The following is a 20,287-nucleotide window of genomic DNA, read 5'->3' on the forward strand; positions in this document are numbered from 1 at the left end:
ACTTGGTTGTTTTTTTAATGCTGTCCATTTGTGTTAGTGCCTAAGATGAACCAGATTTACAGAAAGGAAAAGAGTAAGGTCAAAATAAACTGTGTTTTCTGACTGTTTTGTTAATTGTAGTTATTTCCTGGCACGTGAAGTAGCTGGCTTAAATATATAAACTTTTGCTGTAGAAATAGCATGTCATCCTAGGAAATTTGGGGAGAAAACTTTAGGTTGGAGAAAGTTACCCATACGTCCTACATAATTTCTCTGAGAAACAATTCATCTTGTATTAATGTGTTTAAAGATTGAACAAAAAGATTGTAAATGAGTAGGGACTGATACATATATTTATACAGGGAAAAATTTTTCTTAGGGATGATTTTATGAATTGGCTCACATAAATAAGTCTTGTATGCTTATATTATTTGATATAAAAGCAATAGGTAGATATAAGATATAGCATAGTAGATACCAACTGTGTTTTGTCTACTAGCTGGAGTTATTCTAGGACCAGCTGTAACTTCAAAGTAGGAGTAAAAAGGGATCTTTATTTATCATTGAGTGTTCCTAAATGAAAGTTCTCATTTTGAAGGATGTAATTTTTAGCAGTTGGTGACCTAATTCTGTCATTTACTTCTTGCATCTGTTGATACGCTTATTGGGCATAGCGGTACTTTTAAATTAAAATTTAAGTATAAAATATATTCTTCCTAATAAAGAATATTAAGATTAAGTTAATTTATACCTGGGGTTTACTTTTAATAATTGCCGTATTTGTTTCAAAATTCACTAAAGAAAAATATACTGTCATGTTAAGATTTCTGTAATTTAAAAAATGCGGTTGTTTGTTCTTAAGTTGCAAAACTGTAAGTGATTCTTGGAAATTTACAGTAAAAAAAACCTTCTGATGCCTGTTTTATTTTCTCAGCAACTCAACCATCCAAATGTAATAAAATATTATGCCTCATTCATTGAAGATAATGAACTAAACATAGTGTTGGAACTGGCAGATGCTGGCGACCTATCCAGAATGATAAAGGTAAGTTTTTTAAAAATGTTAACGTTTTGGTTTTTTTTTTTCCCTAATAGAATTGCCTGTTAAACTATATATAGGGATATTAGGTGTTTTAAACTAAAGACCTCAATGCAAGGCTTATCTGGTAGATATGTAATAAATAGATGATTAGTGATCATAATTCTGAAACTGGTTTACTTGGTGATATTTACACTGGTCAGCTTAAAAATCTGAACACCCCAAAACCAACTTGGAAAGAGGCCAACATACTTGTCTTCTGTAAGTCAAGTTACATTTTTGCTGTTTGATTCTCTGAGCAGACCCTTGATCCTATGTCTCTGGACATGAGTAAAAGAGGTAGAAAGTGATTCTAGAGCAGCCTGACCTATTTCTGGGAGGGATCCATCAAAGAAAGTGGGATTTGCAGTCAGACCTTGGATATCAACCCCTACCTTGGCCACATAAAAGTTATTTAGCTTTCTTTTCTAAGGGCATATTAATTGGGTTTAAGTTCAGCTGCAATTAATAGAAACCCATAAGCAACAGTAGCTTAAAAATTTTGTCTTTGGGCCAGTTGCTTCTCTGTGTCACATCTTCTAAAAAACACAATAATAATAGAACCTGTTTCACAGGATTATTTTAATGGTTGAATTAATATTTGTTAAGAATTTAGAAGAATGCCTCACACATTGTAAGGCTATGTAAATGTAGCTGTTGCTGCCATTATTATTGTTATTGTTCTTACTTCTCTGTCACATAAAAGTTGGGCCTGTATGGTAGCTCTGCTCTGTCAAAATTATTTTAGCAATCCAGCCTGTTTCTAGCTTATTCAGTCACACTAGGCTTGAAGGGACAAGGAGTACATTCAGGCTTTCTCTTAAAGCACATTCCTGCATGCTGCCTGCCACACAACATTTTCAGCTTCATTCCCTTGGCCAGAATGTAGTAGTCTCATGTACCTATCCAGCTGCAAGGAAGGCTGGAAAATAAAGTCTTCATTCAGCCGACCATGCGTCTAGTTAAACTTCTATTACTATGGAAGACAAGTTGAACCATCTAGAAACAGAGAATAACTGAATGAGAAAAACAAAGGCTATTTATTCGAGCTTTCTGTAGCACGGGAGTCAGCCAATCATCACCTGCATCTTGGCAGAGAATTAAAAGCAGGTAAAGGAATGAAACGTTTATAGAGGGAAGAAAAGGGAAGCCTTCAGGTATGCCCTGATGGAAAGCTGCTGGCATGGAGAAGCCATAGACCAGCTGACTAGAAATAGGGCGTCTTTGTGATTGGTTAGAAGTTCATACTTGGCTTTCTCTGGTTGGTCCTAGTTAGAAGCAGTGACAAAATTAGGGAAGCTGTCAGTTGTTAATCAATTGTTATAGAAGTTACTGTTTAGCTTCCTAGATTGTCACTAGAGATAGCAGTCTGGCTTCCTGCAAGTCTAGATTACAGCATGCTGGCTCCCTGGGTGGTTTACTATAGATAAAGGCTGTTTTCCTGGGTAGATAGGCACAGATATAGATGGATGGATATGTGCACATACATTAGTACATATGTCTTTAAAAATTATATATAAACATACTGCATATTATAGTACTTAACCATCATAATAACACTATATGACAGGTGTTACTGACCCAATTTTATCTATATGGTCGTTCCTTTTTCTCCTTCATTCCCACGTCCCAGAAATAACCTCTAACCTTTATGTGCATAAAACCTTCCCAACTTTACTTGCTATCTTTATACACACTTAAATATAAAAATCTATACTAATCATGCATTTTTTCTCAGACACATCACAATTTATTTTATTTTTGCTTTGTTAATAATTGGATTGTTTTCATTTTTTATTCTTACAGAGGAATCTCAAGTACAAAGCCTTATATACATCAGTACAACCATATACATACTCTATTGTCTATTTCTATTATATAGATTCATATAAATAATATCACTGAGTAAGAATATGCACATTTTAAAACAGAGTAACCATTGCCAGATTATTCCCTTCAATAGTTAATACCAATTGGTAGCTTTTAAAAAAATAGCTCTATATTTTATTTTTTCATTTATTAGACATTTTACTCTGTGCCAGGTACATGGTTTATTGCTTTTTAGAACTCATTGTCTAGTGGGAGAAATAGGCATTTGACAAATACTAATATAAAACTACATACCTACAGTTGTCATAAGTTATATAAACAAAAGTGTGAGTTATAATCGAAAATTATAACAGGACATCTGAAACTACACTGGTGAATTCTGACGGCAGTTAAAGGATTTTAATCAGTGGTCCTATATCATCTTGACCTAGTTATTTAGTCTTAATGATTGAGCCAGCTTCCACATCAATAAAATTGGATCAGTAATACCTGTCCTACAGGGTTATTATGATGGTTAAGTAATATAGTATGTTTATATATATACTTTTTAAAGACTTATATACAAATGTATGTACACATACCCGTCCATCTGTGCCTGTACCCGTGTATGATATCTGATAAGTATTCGCATTTTCTTTATTCCATTTAAGCCTCTGATCACTACTCTTCTTCTAGCCTCCTTGGATCACAGAAATCTACCCTTTTATACTCTTCAAAGTTGACTTCATTCTTCTAGTTTTACATACTAAATAGAAGTCACCAGACAGGAGGGCCCTCACTTTCCCATCACCAAACCTGATAGACATACTTCTGTCTGTTGCTGTTCTCCCCTCCTTCTCTCCTGTTACCATATTCTTGTTAGACTGGAGGGATTGTTCTGTGCCCCTCCACCTGGGTTCTCTGTCCTTTTTCTGCCCATATTCTCAGAAATCTTAATTCCTATCGTTATCTGTTCCCAGTCCTAGATCCACAACCATTGTGTACTTCTGAGTTCCTTATCTCATCATTTAAATATTCTCAGGTCACTGTTAGTTTAAACATGTTTATATGTATACACATGTACACATACCTGTCTCACTTTCATTCATTTATTCATTCAAGAAACTTATTTTCCAGTGGCAAGTCAAATAAAATGCTAAAAGCAAGTACAATATATAATATGCCAGATGTTGATAAAATCAATGAAGAAAAATTAAAGAAAGACAATAAGGAGTTTGGAGGAGGTGTGTTGCTATTTTATTTTATTTATTTAATTAATTTTTTGGAGATGGAGTCTTACTCTGTCACCCAGGCTGGAGTGCAGTGGTGTGATCTCGGCTCACTGTAACCTCCGCCTCCCAGGTTCAAGCAATTCTCCTGTCTCTGCCTCCCTAGTAGCTGGGATTACAGGCACACGCCACCACACCTAATTTTGCATTTTCAATAGAGATGAGATTTCACCATAATGGTCAGGCTGATCTCAAATTCCTGACCTCAGGTGTTCACCTGCCTCAGCCTCCCAAAGTGCTCAAGTGAGCCACTGCACCTGGACTTCGTGTTGCTATTTTACATAAGATGATCTCAGATCTTCTTAAATCCTTCCACCCTTACCTCTGCCTGCCTTTTCCTTCAGTTACTACCCTAGTTCTTTTTTTTCCTTCACGGACACTTACTCCTGACCCTCTTTCCAACCTACCACACATAATGGCTCTTCAATGACCTCTCTCCTGAAAGCCAGAGGACTTTGCCCAGTCTTCATTGTGCTTGATCTCTCAGAAGCATTTGGCTCTGCTTTACATACTCTTCTTTCTAAAATACTCCTCCACTGGCTTATTGAGTCCCACAGTGTCTTGATTTTCTTCCTACCTCTCTGGAGACTATCATTTTTCTTAACTGAGTCATTCTTTACTTCCTGGCCTTTAATGATGGAATTTTAAGTTTCAGTCCTGACTTTTTTTTGTTGTTGTTGTTTCATATTCACATTTATACCTATGGATTCAATTACTCTCTCTACTCTTGTTGACTTCCAATTTTTTATCTTTAATATGGAGCTGTCTTTAAATTCTGACTCCATGTGGCTCAATATGTCTGTAAACAAATTCCTTATAGACTATCCGTTCTCCCATGTTCCCTAACTTGAGGCTTGGCACCAGTTTATCTAGTTGTGCACTCTGGAAACCAGGACTCTTATTTGACATTTCACTCTCCCTTACCTCTTCTTTTCAATCTCACCAGATTCTGTTTATTTTTTCTTCTAAATGCCTTTCCAATTTCCCCACCCAGCTCCCTTTCCATTGCTCTCCCTGTCACCCCTCATTTGGAGAGAGTGAGAGCTTTTTAATTATCTCCCAGCACCCATGCCTTAAATCTGTTTCTCCATCAGTCTTTACGACGGTAGAGGGGAGAGAAAAATGAAAAACCTCCTTTCAATAAAATATTTCTAGGGTTTCACTTTAAGAGTAAAGACTAAAATGTTTGATAAGATTGAGTAATCCTTGTGTGATTCCCTCAGAAGATAAGCTCCCTCAGAGAAGATCAGATTCTGCTTTATGTATTCACGTATCCCAAGTGCCTAGAGCAGTGCCTGGCACAGAGCTTGTGCTCAGCATATATTTGCTGTAGAATTTAACTCCTGTTTTCCCTCTTGCTGTGGCATATCAGCCATTCATTTCCTTGAATGTGTTTAATTTTTTCCTTCCTCAGGGAATTCATGTATGCAATTCCATCTACCTGAGATGCTCTCCTCCTCCATTCTTGGCTGACTTTATTTCTGTTAGTACTTCAGTTCTTAACTTAGATATCACTTGTTCAAGTATTTTTCTTTGACTCATAAGAGTATTTTATGGTATAAGTGCTCTCAGAGTACCCTTCCTACGTAGCACTTAGTAATATAATCATGTATTTATGTGTGTAATTATTTTATTGATGTTTGTATTTCCCATCAGACTTAAATTTCTGTTGAGCACAGAGACCATGTTGTCTTTGCTTACCTGGCTATGTTCAGTTTCTGGGAAGCCACTAGCTGATAGTACAGACCTCAGTAAATTTGTAGTAGATCGATGTATATAAGTTGGTTGTTTTACCTCTGATACATTTCTCTGTTCCAGGGCTCAGTAGATAACATGAGTGGTTGTCTAACAGTCACAGTGATTTCTTCCTGCTTTACGCTCTGGTCTCATAGAGAGTTGCTGTGATATTCAGTGTATTTGTTTTTACAGTAGTGGGCTTGGGGAGTTAAGAAATTCTAAAATTGTTTTCTGAACATGCTTATTCTGTAAGCAGTTCTTTATAAAATAGATTACAACAGGAAAAAAATCATAGGAACTTACTTTGTGAAGGAACAGAACAGGGACTTCAAGCTTTATAAAGGACAGCAGTGAATGTTTGAATTGTAATGAACATGATTCATTTCTTTATAGTGAGTAATATTGTAAATCATTGTACATCATAACAATGTATTTCACTATCTCAAGTCTTCAGCTTAATTGGGGTAGAAGAGGAAATACAGCTGCTGGTCTGTATTCCAGAAATGAACCTCTGGATAGCATTGCATCAAAGATTTTTACAAGTAAATAATTAATTGGTTCAGAGCAGGCTGACAAATATAATTAAGCAATTTATAGTTGAAATATTCAGTATTTCTCTAATTAGTGACAAAGGAATACCTGAGGCTGTGGTCAGATGAAATACTTCCCAGATGAGTTTTAGGATAAAAGGAAATCTAGAATTTTTCATCATAATTTCTTCATTATCAGTAATCAGAATTTTAAAGGAAAATTAACTCTTGTTACAAAACAGATTTTAGTTAAATCGTGCTGTATATGCCATATATTTTCTTTATTGTAGTTAAATTGGACTCATAGATGCTCCATTTTGTAGTATACCTTATTATACTGTTTATTTTACTATTCTGATGTCAAGAAACATACTTGGTGATCAAGACCCAGTGTAGAGGAAATTAATCTCAAAAATATATAAATAAGAGGATTTTAAAATTTCAACTTGTCAATAGAAAATGTTACTAAAATATATTATAAATTTTAATAGTTCATTTCACAAAATATACTTTATTCATTGAACTATTTGTAAGTGCCTGTATTTATAACTGCCTGTTGGTAAGTCAATTTGAGACAAATAGAATAAATTATAAATGTATATATTTAATATTAAATTTTTTAAAAAATTATTTTGTTAGAATAGAAATAAAACAAAATGTAACCTAATAAATATTTTGAGAAGAAACTCAGAGGTTTGTTATCTGCCAGAGAATGTCATACCATATCACAGTGGCTAAGAAGGAAACGAATATTATTCTTAAAATATTTTTTAGTGAAATATGCAATACAAATAATTTAAATGGATGCCTGTCTTCTGCCAGAAGTTAGGCACTGCACCAAATAAATAATTAAGACTATTGCTTCTTATTTCTAGTATATTTAGATATAGGCTATGTTTTTGTTTTTGTTTTTTAAATAGAGTCTCGCTCTGTAGCCCAGGCTGGGGTGCAGTGGTACAATCTTAGCTCACTGCAACCTCCGCCTCCTGGGTCCCGGTTCAAGCAATTCTCCTACCTCAGCCTCTCAGGTAGCTGGAATTACAGGCACGAACCACCATGCCCAGCTAATTTTTGTATTTTTTAGTAGCAGTGGGGTTTTACCATGCACCATGTTGGCCAGTCTGGTCTTGAACTCCTGACCTCGTGATCCACCCGCCTGGGCCTCCCAAAGTGCTGGTATTACAGCCATGAGCCACCGCGCCTGGCCTAAGCTATCTTCTTAAATTGCTGACTTTGTGTTTTCTACCTTGTTGCCACTTGTGAGTCATTCCTTTTGAATTTGGTAGGAGCCTTAAAACGATTTTTCTTCATACATACATAAAATTAATTTTACATACTGATTTTTTGTGTGTTTACAATTGTATTTTGTATTAATTTTTTTATTGCTGCGTAGCAAATCACCACAAATTTAGCAGCTTTAAGCAACACAAATTTATTAACTCTACATTTCTGTGGGTCAGGAGTAGTGGATTCTCTGCTGAAGGTCTTAGAAAATTGAAATCAAGATGCCCTTTGGGGCTTTGAGCTCACTGAGGTTGAGCTTCTTTTTCCATGTTTGCTGGTTGTTGGGGGAATTCAGTTCTTGAAGTTACATGGCTAAAGTTCTTGCTTCCCTCCTGGTTATCAACTGGGGGCTATTCTCAGATTCTCAAGGCTCCCAGCCATTTTCTACTACATTCCTTTCTACAGCCTGCCATTGTGCTCCCATAAGACCTGCAGGGGAGTTTCTCTGGGTTCAGTTCTCTCTTGACTTCTTTGAATGGCTCACTCAATTAGGTAAGCACTATCCAGGCCAATGTCCTTCTTGATTAACTCAAAGTCAGCAGATTAGGGACCTTAATTACATCTGAAAAATCCCTTCTTCTACATAACATTATATTAAATGTGAAGAATATTTCATAATATTCACATGCCCTGTTTCAAGGGAAGGGAATTATACAACCAGACTTGAGAATTTGGGGGAGTGAGGTACATCTTAGAATTCTGCTCACCACAGACATTAATAAATTAGCTAGAATGTCAACCATGTTTTGGAGATAACTGTTATCTTCAAATATTATAACTTAAAAATCTTGTTCACCTACTTGGTTTGGCTGTTTTTATATTTTTAGACACATTTTTGCTTGTTTGTTTGTATTCGAATGTAGAGGTTGTATTAGAAGTAAAATCACTTTGAAATGTCTTTTACACTCTTGACCTTTGGATCCTTAAAGCAATAAAGGTTTCCCAGCAGTGCCATCTCTCTTTGATAACTCTGATTTATTGTTTACCAGGATACCTACACTTTCCGTTTCAGCATCTGGACAAAGTATATAGCCCATGTCAGACAGTTAGGAGAACTGCCAGTGATTCCAAATGCAGTTTACCAGCAAGTCTTTTGTATAAGACTGTCATCTATCTTATATTTCATTTTAGAATATTCTGAAGTCCTAAGGTTACAAATTATCTGAAAAAACTACACAGGATTTAATATTTTATACATATATGTATATGTACACACACACACACATATAAATAGGTACATTTACTTAGGTACCTACACATAATATATATACACCTTTGTGTATATCCATATAAATTTATGCCTACATATGGTGTGTATATGTGGGTGTGTTATATAGAATTATTTTTATAGAAGCAATGCTACTTATAAAATATCACTTGGATTTTCCTTAATATTTAAGTAGTCTGATAGTGAAACAGCATAGAACTTAGAGATTTCAGGAAACGGAACCCTTTATACCATGAAATGACCATTATATAATTCTGTGAGCATGAATAAAAGGTGATTTAGGAACTTTGAACTCTGTTTGCTTGGAAAAGTTGAAGATAATTTTGAAGGAGTTTATTGCTCCTTACATTTGAAGGTGATAGTGGTATACAGCCGCCTTTCGTAAATCATGTAATACCGCTGTGAGCAGTAATTTTGGTAACTATAGACAATTAAAGAGAAGGAATACAGACACCATTGTGTTAAGCATCTTAATTTCTCCTTCAGATTTCACTTGAGATACTTTTACTGTTCTGCTGTGTTTGCTTTGTTCATTATGAAAATTAAAATACTCTTCAACTCTGTTAGTGTTTTCTAGTATAACATAGCAAGAAATAATTTATTAAAGAAGGAAATATTTCTGTTTGTCTTTGTGACCTTCTGTGTCTCCTCAAAGACTGACTGTTCTTTTTAATCTCCCTTTCTCTATCGCTAGTACTCTGATGCAGTAGAGAAAACATTTTAAGTATTTCCAAGTATTTTCTTATCAGTTTTAGTAATGTGGAAACTTAAGAGTTATTCACATGGCAGGAATGCAGGAGTCATTCTTTGTAGCAATTCTGATGCATTCATGTATTTTTATTGTTGATCTTTTGTTTTTTTAATATTCTAAATAAGTTTCCTTGATATTGATGTACCAGTGTTCAGGAGACAGCTGTTTTGGGGAAGTTTTGTGACTTTATGGGTACTTATTTTTCTTGTTTGGTAAATAATTTAAGAGGTTACTTTTTTTTTTTTCCCCTCAAGGTTTAATTGCTCAGGAAAAATGTCTTCTGTTTCTCATTTTCTACCCTAAGATGAAATATATTTTTGGCCTGCATTAATAACCTGCATAATTTTAACTTTGGGGAATGAATTGATTATGTTTTATTATAATCTGAAAACAGCTTAGTACACAGCTTAGTACACTCTTAATAGATTTTCCAACATTGCAGGAAAAGACAAAGGCTAATAGGCCCTGAATAGGCAGATAAAATGAGATGCTAGTAATGAGTACCTTCAGTGGTCTCATGACTGTCACGCCCATTCTACTTTACACCTTCTAATGCAACTTAAGGTATCTGAATTTTATTCAGAGTGCCAAGAGAGAAAATATTTACACACTGTAAGTTAGTATTAAATACCAAAATTTTAATTTTTATATAATTTCCCACAATTATGTATAGCAGATATTTGAAGTTAAGTTTGTTGATAACCTCATTATACCTTCCAAAGAAAAGTATTTCCATAGAAAGATTAATACATAATAAAAATTACACTCAAAACTGTCCATTATACTTCCAGAAGCATCCTTTTTCATCACCCACTCTCTGTGCATTTAATTCTTTGAAATAGCCACAGCAATGTATAGTCTTATAAAATTGCATTATAATTACAAAGAATGTTTGGAAACATAACATCCCCTCTGATGGTAAATGTTTGACCTAATTACAAGCTTATAAACAAAGAACTCTAACTACTTTTCATCTCATGTAAAAACCTTTTATAGTATTAAATGGACCAATAGGGATCTCTGAGGTATTTTATTGTTGCTTTTTTTTTTTTTTTTGCTTTGTTTTTATTAATTGGATATATGAAAGATAAGTCATATCAAGAAACTGTTATTTTTAAGTATAAAAAATGTGCCAAACAGACATTTATTATTTCTGTTTTATTTGAAACTAAGACTGTAGACCCACAGATTATATTTTAGAATGGTGGAGACTCAATAGATCATCTCCCAACTCTTTATAATAGAGTGAGGAAGCTGAGACCCATCAAGCTTAAGTGGCTTACTCAAGGTCACACAACCAGTTACTGTCAAACCTTATAATCAGGTCTATTATTATAAGATGGATATGGATTGTATTAGTGGCACATTTAAACATTTGACAACACTCCAAGCAGGAAATGTTTCCTTATATTTAACATAAATCACTTACTTCCTCTTACTAGATACTTGGAAGAAATGGTGAGCAGCTGGTGCCTGTAATTCCACTTCTCTTATAACGTCATTATTTCTCATCATTTTTAGGAAATTAGGAATTTCTAATTAGGAATTAGAAATGATAATTTAGGAATTACCATTTTTCCTAATCCTCTTCAAAAACACCTTGCACACCAGGATTGCATTTTTTTGTTTTTTTGTTTTTTTTTTTATTTTTTTAACCACAGCAGTATATTTCTAAAGGATGCTTAGTACATGCCTCCCTTGATTGACTACACAATTGCAAGTCCTTTTGTTAAAAATCAGAATTTTTGATGTGGCAGTAACAGAGATTTAAACCAAGTGCCAGACCTGCATAATACAGGGAGAATATTAGAATTGTATGATTCAGAAATAAGCAGTGAATATGCTACTTGGAGTTGTAGTGTCTAGAATGCAGGAACCAAGTTAACCAATTGAGGTCAAAAATGGCACTTAGGTATTCAGTGTCCACTATATAATTGGATTTGGTCTTGGTCATTTAATTTGTAGGAGGATGTTGGGAGATTAATAATTTTAAATTTAATTTTTAGATTTAAAAAAAATTTTAAAGAATATTTGAAATGAGACAGCTTGCACCAGCTAGCCCTTTTTATATTAATATAAATCACTTAGATGGTGATGCAGATGTGTTTTACCAGATATTCTGAATTTCACCTAAAGGAAATGCTGATGCTCTTCTTACACATAAGTGAGAATATTATATAATCTGATGTTTGTATATACATACATTTTATATGAAAATTGATTAGCTTTCTGTTACATCTGATTTTTCTATTTGAATAATGTCTAGTATTCATTTGAATAATTTTTATAAAAGTGGAAAAGTTGCTTCTAAAGTAAATAGGATTTGAAGATTTGCATAGAGAAAAGACTAGCCTACTTAAAAAAATAAGACTAAGCACAATTATGTCCAAGTGATCAGTTATGCCTGGGTGTTTTTTTTTTTTTTGCCTGCCCATAAATTTTTAGATACTTTATTTTTAACTATTAAAGAGTTGTAATTCTATCATAGCATAAATATGGTAAAAGTGCCCTGTCACATACTCTTTTCGTTTTCATATAAATATTTATATCAATACCAACTTTTAAATGTATTGGTTACATTATTTATTGCTATATTAAAAACTTACTATATAACAAATATACTTACCTTTTTTACTTTTTACATGTTGGCATTAGATTTTTAATCAGAGCTAAACATTTATATAGGGCTGCCTTTTTTAAGGGAAAAAAGAATTTTCAAACAATAATGCTCTTTGGCTAAAGAATTAACTTTTAAAAAGATATGTGTTTATTGGAATAAGTTTTAACAGAAAGTTGTTCTTTCTTTTTTTTTAATTCTTTGGCATTATGAAAGTTCCCACTTTGTAGTGCTAATATACACTTTATCCATAGTAAAAAGAATTCCAATTTTCATTGCCTTTTTGCTGTTCATCCTCGTTTAAGAGGCAGCCAACAGTGCCACCCTCAGAACAGACAGGCTTTTCTCATTGTAAGTGTTGGTTTTCTCAAAAAAAGAAAAGAAAAAGAAACTAGAAACCAGAAAAACCTTTACTTAAGGAATGGTTTAAAAACCACATATGTTTAAACAGACACATTAAAAATAATGAGAGATACTAATGGTATAATGAAGCTGCCTTTATTTTATGACAAAAGCGAAGTCATGTTATTCTTCCAAGGCCTATAACTAATTTAGATGCTTAACTCTAACCAGGTCATTCTGAGTAGCATTATATTGAATTCAGTATAAGTCACCATTTTTAACTTGTAAGTGACAGTCTCAAAGAATACAGAAATGTGAAAATAATCAGATCATATTGATCTGGTAACATCTTCCCTATTGTGCAGTTTGGGGGCAATTATGAAATTATGCCTTTTCTTTTAGATTTGATTTCTTTTTTATAATGGTATTTAAAAAGTAAACTGCCAACTACATTATAATTATGATTTCAAAATTTGTATTAAAGCATAAAAAGTTGTTTTCATGGTCTGATACGGTATATTTGTTTTTGAATGAAAAGAAACCTGGTCGCCGTCTTCCTGTTGACATCAAACAGTCCTCTGATATGCTAATGCAGCGTCAGGGAGAGCACATATACAGGGTTTATTTGGACTCATTCCAAATCTGAAAGAAAATTATGTGTAAAGAACTGATTTTGCAGCATTGCTCCCTTTGAATGAAAACTGATGTTGACACAGTCTGCAATTAAAAATACTTAGTATTGAAACATGATATGGGAGGTTTCTAACATGTTAGTAAGACACTGATTTGCTTTTTAATTATCTGGTAATTTAATTCTTATTTATTCTTTGGAGTGTAATGTTACTGGTGTAATAGCTATTGAAATTACTGATAAATTTATTTCTGTAGTATGTGTTGTAAGAAAGATTAACGTAAGATTATTAGCTTTTTCTTAAGGATTTATCCTTTGGTACATACATTGAGTGTATATGTGACAGTAGATAGAATCTTTTGCTAAGTGTGAAGTAGAGATATCAGCAGATTTCCTTGTACTGTTTTGCCATTCAGCCTGCCCTCAGCTGGTCACAGGTATAAAAATTGAAAGGTAGCTATTTTAGAATATGCTCAAGTATAGTTTCTCCATATTCAATAACAAAAAATCAATTTAGTTGGACTTCTCAAAGTGTCTTTGGACAAATTGCATTAAAGTACATATTAGTACTATTTTACTATCTATATATATTTTAAAACAGTTAAAACTATCAGAAAATTATATGGAAACCAATTAAAATGCAGTATTCATGTTGATCAATTACAAGTATTGTTAAATGGGAAACCAATTGCATTTTGTTTTTGAAAAATAATTTTTATGTATTGAATCATTTTAAGTCTTATGAAGCTAAGAACTTTGTCCTGGAAAGAATGTATTGTTAGTATAGTCTTCTAACAGATTTATTGCAGAAAAAATGAGCATAAATAAGTACCTCTGGTTTTACATTTACTGTAGTATTTGCTCTCTTATGTGCAAGGTCCACTCTCCTAAGTAGCCTGTTGGTGCTCTCAGCTTTTTGCCTGGGCATTCTTGTAAGGTTTTGCTTCCATGGAGCTTAGTTTCATTCATTCAAAGCAAAGCTTGCATTGTGCAGTAGAAATATTCATGAAAACTTTTTTTTGTAAATTCGTTTTATTTATTTAATTTTTAATACATTGTGATATTTCAGATCACCAGGGTGGTTCAGTATTTAAAAGGAATTCTGTTAGTGAAACCTTCTGTCAGGAGGAGAATTGTCTTTTTTTTTTTTTTTTTGAGATGGAGTTTCGCTCTCGTTGCCCAGGCTGGAGTGCAATGGCGCGATCTCCGCTCACTGCAACCTCCGCCTCCTGGGTTCAGGCAATTCTCTTGCCTCAGCCTCCTGAGTAGCTGGGATTACAGGCATGCGCCACCATGCCCAGCTGATTTTTTGTATTTTTAGTAGAGACGGGGTTTCACTATGTTGACCAGGATGGTCTCAATCTCTTGACCTCGTGATCCACCCGCCTCGGCCTCCCAAAGTGCTGGGATTACAGGCGTGAGCCACCGTGCCCGCCCCGAAGAATTGTCTTTTAATGAACATAATTACCTATAGGTATCTAGACTTTTTTATTCTGGCTTTTCTTAAAATGAGGTTTGACATCTTCCTTTTAGGACAGGAAAGTATTTTATATAGATGTTAATTTTTTGAAATAGAGGGACATGACAAAAACATACTGTTACACAGTTTGTGCTAACCTTAGTTATAATAGGAAAAAACTTAAGCCATTATGTCAGATAAAATTCTTGGAATCATTTCAGTATAGAGATCATATGCTTTTTAGTTGATAATAGTAGATAAAATTAGATTTTTTTTATTTATGTATTTTTGCAAGTCAGAATTCAGTCTTGAAAAATTTTAGTTTTTATAATTCTTATTTTTAATTTTCAAAAAGCATTTTAAGAAGCAAAAGAGGCTAATTCCTGAAAGAACTGTCTGGAAGTACTTTGTTCAGCTTTGCAGCGCATTGGAACACATGCATTCTCGAAGAGTCATGCATAGAGGTAAGATAAAATCATTAAGAACTTTTAATCTTGTTTTAAATGATATAAGTTCTTCAGAATAAACATCTTCCAGTCATTACATAATACCATACTTTTTCAGGGAATTATTTTCAAATTATAATTATGTTAGAATGTTAAACCTTTAAATAAAGCACTACTTGGTTTTAAATAAGAATGTAAATTAATTGACTTTTGAGCATCTTACTAACCAGTAAGATGCTGTTGGTAAAGACAAAACAGCAGTCAAATATACATATAAGGGAGAGTTTTTTTCTTCTTCAAATAATGTATATTATAAACACTTAGATTTTTAATATTCAGTATTAATTCAGTATTCTTGATTATCAAGTGATTAAGCAGAGTATGTTAGGTTACATCAATAAGTAATTGATCCACTGATACTGAAATGTGAAAAATTTTAATACAATTTGTTTATGCAATTAGGATTTTTAAAGCCATCTAAGTAAATAATTATATGCCTAATATTGTTGTTGTGGTTTTATGTTTTATGCAAATCTACCAGCAAGTTAATCTTTAGTAAGATATTTTATTTAAAATTGATATCAAAAGGACACATGTATTTTGTGCTTTGAATTTCACAAAAGGGTTTTTGAAAATGGAAAACAAAATGCATTTGAAATAGAAATTAATAATCATGTTCATCATGCTACATTGATGATTATCCATCTATCAGAAGACTGAGAACTTCTAGGTATTAGGATACATCAGAATTATTCAAAATAAAGTAATTGGTTCATAATTCAGACCTTCATGATTAAAATAAATTTTAAGTTCTGTCATGAAAAGTAGCTATTGATTCCTTTAACATTTCTAAAATGTCTATCATCTTTCACCTGATCCCTTCATTTATTCACAGATATAAAACCAGCTAATGTGTTCATTACAGCCACTGGGGTGGTAAAACTTGGAGATCTTGGGCTTGGCCGGTTTTTCAGCTCAAAAACCACAGCTGCACATTCTTTAGGTAAGAGACACAATATAATTTCATGTAGTTACTTTGTGTGTGTGTGATTAAAAGGTAAGAGGTGTACCAATTACATGCCAGCTCTTACATTCTTAATAAAACTATTTTTAAAATCGTCAGGTCCTGAACAGATGCCTATAACTCTCTATTAGGTATAAGGGTTCTTCTAATATGACATTTGGATACTTCTGGTAACTTGACCTCAGGCAGGCACTGAGTTAAAAATGCTGATAAATCTGTTTTAACTATTGCCATGGAAAAGTCCTTTTATTCTGCATTGAATAATAGGTAATATGGTGACTAAGCTGTCCCTTGGAAGAGGACTTTACCTGACCATTTAAAAATACAGTAGTAGACTGTAAACTTTTATTTATTAAAATAACAAACATGGTTGTGAGTATTGTTTAGAAATAATAGAAATTACTAGAAAGAAATAATTTTTAAATTGAGCAACTTAAAATGAATGATAGAGCTTATCTTAAAACTCCTCAAATCGTGTTTTCTCCTTGTAAGTCCAGGACTTAGATCCGATGGTGACAATCAGAATTCAGTAAAAGTTATGTTAAAAGTAAGTTGGCTTTAATTTAATGATGCTCAACTTTGGTGTCATAATTTCATTGAAAGTCATGGGTTTTTTAATAAAATTGTTTTGAAATATGAAATAAAAACCTTTTAAATGGCCTGATGAGGAATAAATGAGTTAGACTAAACAACAAAGTAGTGAAATGAGCATCTAAGTTAGTTGACTAGAGTTTTTAAGTTTTTCTGGCTTTGTTACCTAAGGTTCTCTATGTCCTTGAACCTGTCATTGACTTTTTCTATATTTCTCGAACAGTACCTAAAGCATAAGTACTCAATTAATATTCACTGAATTACAAAATATTGTATCCTAGTTTCAAGAGTGTTGAAAAGATAATGCTTTGCATTTTTAACAGAATTTCAATTTTGTCAAGTATTTTGAGAAAATGAAATTTCACAGTGATGCTGAATAACAGTTTTTTCTCCTTTCACTTCACATTTATTTTATAATTTTTCCTGAATAAAGAAATTTGACATGAAATTCCATAAGAAATGCATAAGTTTGCCTAGCACTTTAATAAAATGTTAATTTGGGAAGTTACAATTCATACAGTACAAAGAGTGGAGGATTTCTGTAAAGAAAATCTTAGGCTGTTCCAAGCCAGTGCCATTTATCGCTAGTAGATAACATGTTTTCACTTTGTTACTCATCTGAATAGAAGAATGTCATAAAAGCTTGCTGTCACTAGTTTAGTTAGAAATGCCAGGCTACAATTACACACACACCCCTGCACGTGCCCATGCTCATGGACATACATGTGTTGTTAACTTGCTGCTTTGCAGACTGTCCCTGAGCCTGCTATAGTAATCCGTTCTGAAGGATCCAGCGTTATTACATGAAATATATCTTAACCAGTTTGCTTAGTTTGCCTGATACTGTCTCTTGCAAAAGTTCTAAACAGAATTTACGAACACATATGCATCTCCAGATTGAGGTGATGTGCTAGTCAAAATTATGTGATAAATTAATTTTAATAGATTTAATAATTCATTATGAATTTCTAATACCAAGTTTTATCAAAATCAACTCACCTAGGGTCATGTGGTTATATATATTATACATATACATTATGTATATTTATGTAATATATGTTATCTATAATATGTATCTAATACACATTATAAATAAAATACATGGTCATGCCCTTAATTACTAAGCATTTTAAGACATACCTGAAATACAGCAGTGAAAAAATAGAAACGAGACTGTTTTCTTAATGTATGAATTAATAGAAAAATAATTTTTTCACAAGTATTTTTTGTTTTACGTATTATTTTGAGAAAAAAAGTCTCCTGAAAATAAGAAAATTTCCTTTATCCCTGCTGAGAATTAAAATTTGGATTCTAGTCTACTAAGGCTCTGTGGATCCCATAAAAATCCCACTTGGAAGAGTCCAGAAAAACTCTCTGTTAACATACAATATATATAGAAATCCTGACAGACATTCTTGATGACATGTTCACCCTAATTTTGCTTACAGAAAACATAGAACTATAGATTTTATTGTATGTTAATTCATGTTTTAATTTTACCAAGGATACAGTTTGTAGGGCATGATTCATCCATAGATCAGGTCTAAATTTCAGTGAAATTATAAATAAATGAGATCTGTATGTAGTTCATAAGGAAAAATCTGAATAAGTTTAAACAAAGTTTGTCCTAGAGCCAAATTTCTTTTAACTTTGGAAAGGAGGTATTTTCAAGAATTTAATTTTAAAATGCAAAGATATGTAAGATTTTAAAAACATCTTAGGCATTTATATTTTTAAAATACATTTTTGTTGAAAAATTAAGATACGATTTTAACTTTAATTCATTAATAGGCCTACGCCCTTCCAAAACTATTTTGTATTTAGCAGTTCTTAAGAGATTGGAAATCTTTGCATTTTCAGTTGTCTCTTCATTTTGTGTCTCATATTTGTATCTTTTGATTCCCTGACAAATCAACATACAATAAAACCTGTGTTCTGTCTTATCTTCTGTAAGGAAATAAAGTTGTGTAGATGGCCACATTTTCAATCACTTTTCAGAACCAATAGTAATTCCTTGAATACAAAGATTGAAAATTACAGATACCAAATCTGATGTTGCTGGATGTTCAAACTATATTCAGATCTTCAAAACTGAAAAATACCCTAACAGGCCTTAACTTCTTTTTCTGCTTCCTCCCAGCTACCACCACATATATTGTCTCAAAATATCTCTACTTTCCTTTCCCTCTTCCTTACTCGATAATTACTTCACATTTGGACTATGAGATACTCTCTTTTGTTATTGATATTCTTCATAATCCATTCTGAATATTTCCACTAGAGTTATCTTCCTCAAAGACATTATCTGATTGTGTTACTTCCCTCAAAATCCTCCTTGGTTCCCTGTTGCCTGAAGAATATCATGCGAAGTCCTTGGTCTGGCATTCAGAGCCCTTAACAGTTTGGTGTCCTCTGACTTTCCAATCTGATTATTGACTATGTCTCCCCACTCCTGATGTGTCAGCATGTTTTTTCTGTTGCCTTCTTCTGAACATGAGAAATAGCATGATATTTTGGAAAGAATCAAGAACGCAGGGATTTGCCTGCTCTGTAGGACCTTGATCAAGCTATTTATTAACTTTTCTAAAACTCAGTGTCTGTATTTATAAAAATAGAAATGCAGGTAATAACCAACCTATGTTGTCCCTTAACTCCTAATCAGTCCCTGACCAAATAGTATAATGAATGCAAAAGTGTTTTTTTTCTTAATGCTGTAATGAACCGTATAAATGTTCAATGGCTTATGGTGGTGGTGAGCTGGTGAAGATACAGAAAAAGAAAAGGGGAGGTGGAGAGGTTCTTCATGTACAGTTTATTTATTTTGCCTGAACTGACTGATTCAAAAAATTGCTTTCATACCTATTATATGGAGGTGCTATTCTAGAGAAAAGGAATGTAGCCTGAGCAAGACAGGTCCTCAGGGAGCTTATATTATGGTGGGAGGAAATAGACAATAAAGCAAACAAAAAACTAAGATGAATTATTAGTGATGTGATAGAAAATGGCCAACTGGGGAACTAATTTGGAAAGGGTGAGGTGGGGCAAGGCCCCTTTGAGAAGTGATATTTGAACTGACATGCAAAGGATGCAAAAGGGACAGCTATGAAATAATATCCCAGGCAGACTGAAGAGTATTTCATACAAAGGGTGGATATAGGATAAGCCCTGTCTGCAGAAGGTTTGCTGGAACTTGGTGAAGGAGAGGCAGGGCTGGATATAGGAGGAATTCACATTTTATTCTGAGTGCGGTGGCAAGCTTTCACAATATTAAATGTAATGAGGAGAGTGACGTGATCTGGGTTGAAGGCAGTAGCCGTGAACCTCCTTCATCTTGGGGCTAAGCATGCCCAGGATAGTCTCCTGTGTTCAGGGACTTGTGTGTCCTGCAAGTCTGCATCTTTTCCTCCCAGAGTGTCCCTTAGTATGTGCCACCCAGAACCGAACAGAGCACACCACATCAGAACTCAGTAGCCCGTAGAACAGACGGTTTGC

General features: G+C 33.5%; 1 protein-coding gene across 5 annotated transcripts in view; it reads left to right on the top strand.

Moving 5' to 3' along the window:
* NEK7 (NIMA related kinase 7) overlaps nucleotides 1-20,287 on the top strand; it is a 150,384-nt gene that overhangs the window by 96,560 nt on the left and 33,537 nt on the right. For all 5 annotated transcript variants that reach the window (XM_017506068.2, XM_017506071.2, XM_037730489.1 and 2 more), the window contains 3 exons: nucleotides 914-1,024; nucleotides 15,090-15,198; nucleotides 16,076-16,183. In XM_017506068.2, the coding sequence (XP_017361557.1) occupies nucleotides 914-1,024; nucleotides 15,090-15,198; nucleotides 16,076-16,183 (328 nt within the window). The remainder of the gene's footprint in view (nucleotides 1-913; nucleotides 1,025-15,089; nucleotides 15,199-16,075; nucleotides 16,184-20,287) is intronic.

This window comes from Cebus imitator, unplaced genomic scaffold, assembly GCF_001604975.1.
Source record: "Cebus imitator isolate Cc_AM_T3 unplaced genomic scaffold, Cebus_imitator-1.0 Scaffold347, whole genome shotgun sequence".
Classification (NCBI taxonomy): domain Eukaryota; kingdom Metazoa; phylum Chordata; class Mammalia; order Primates; family Cebidae; genus Cebus; species Cebus imitator.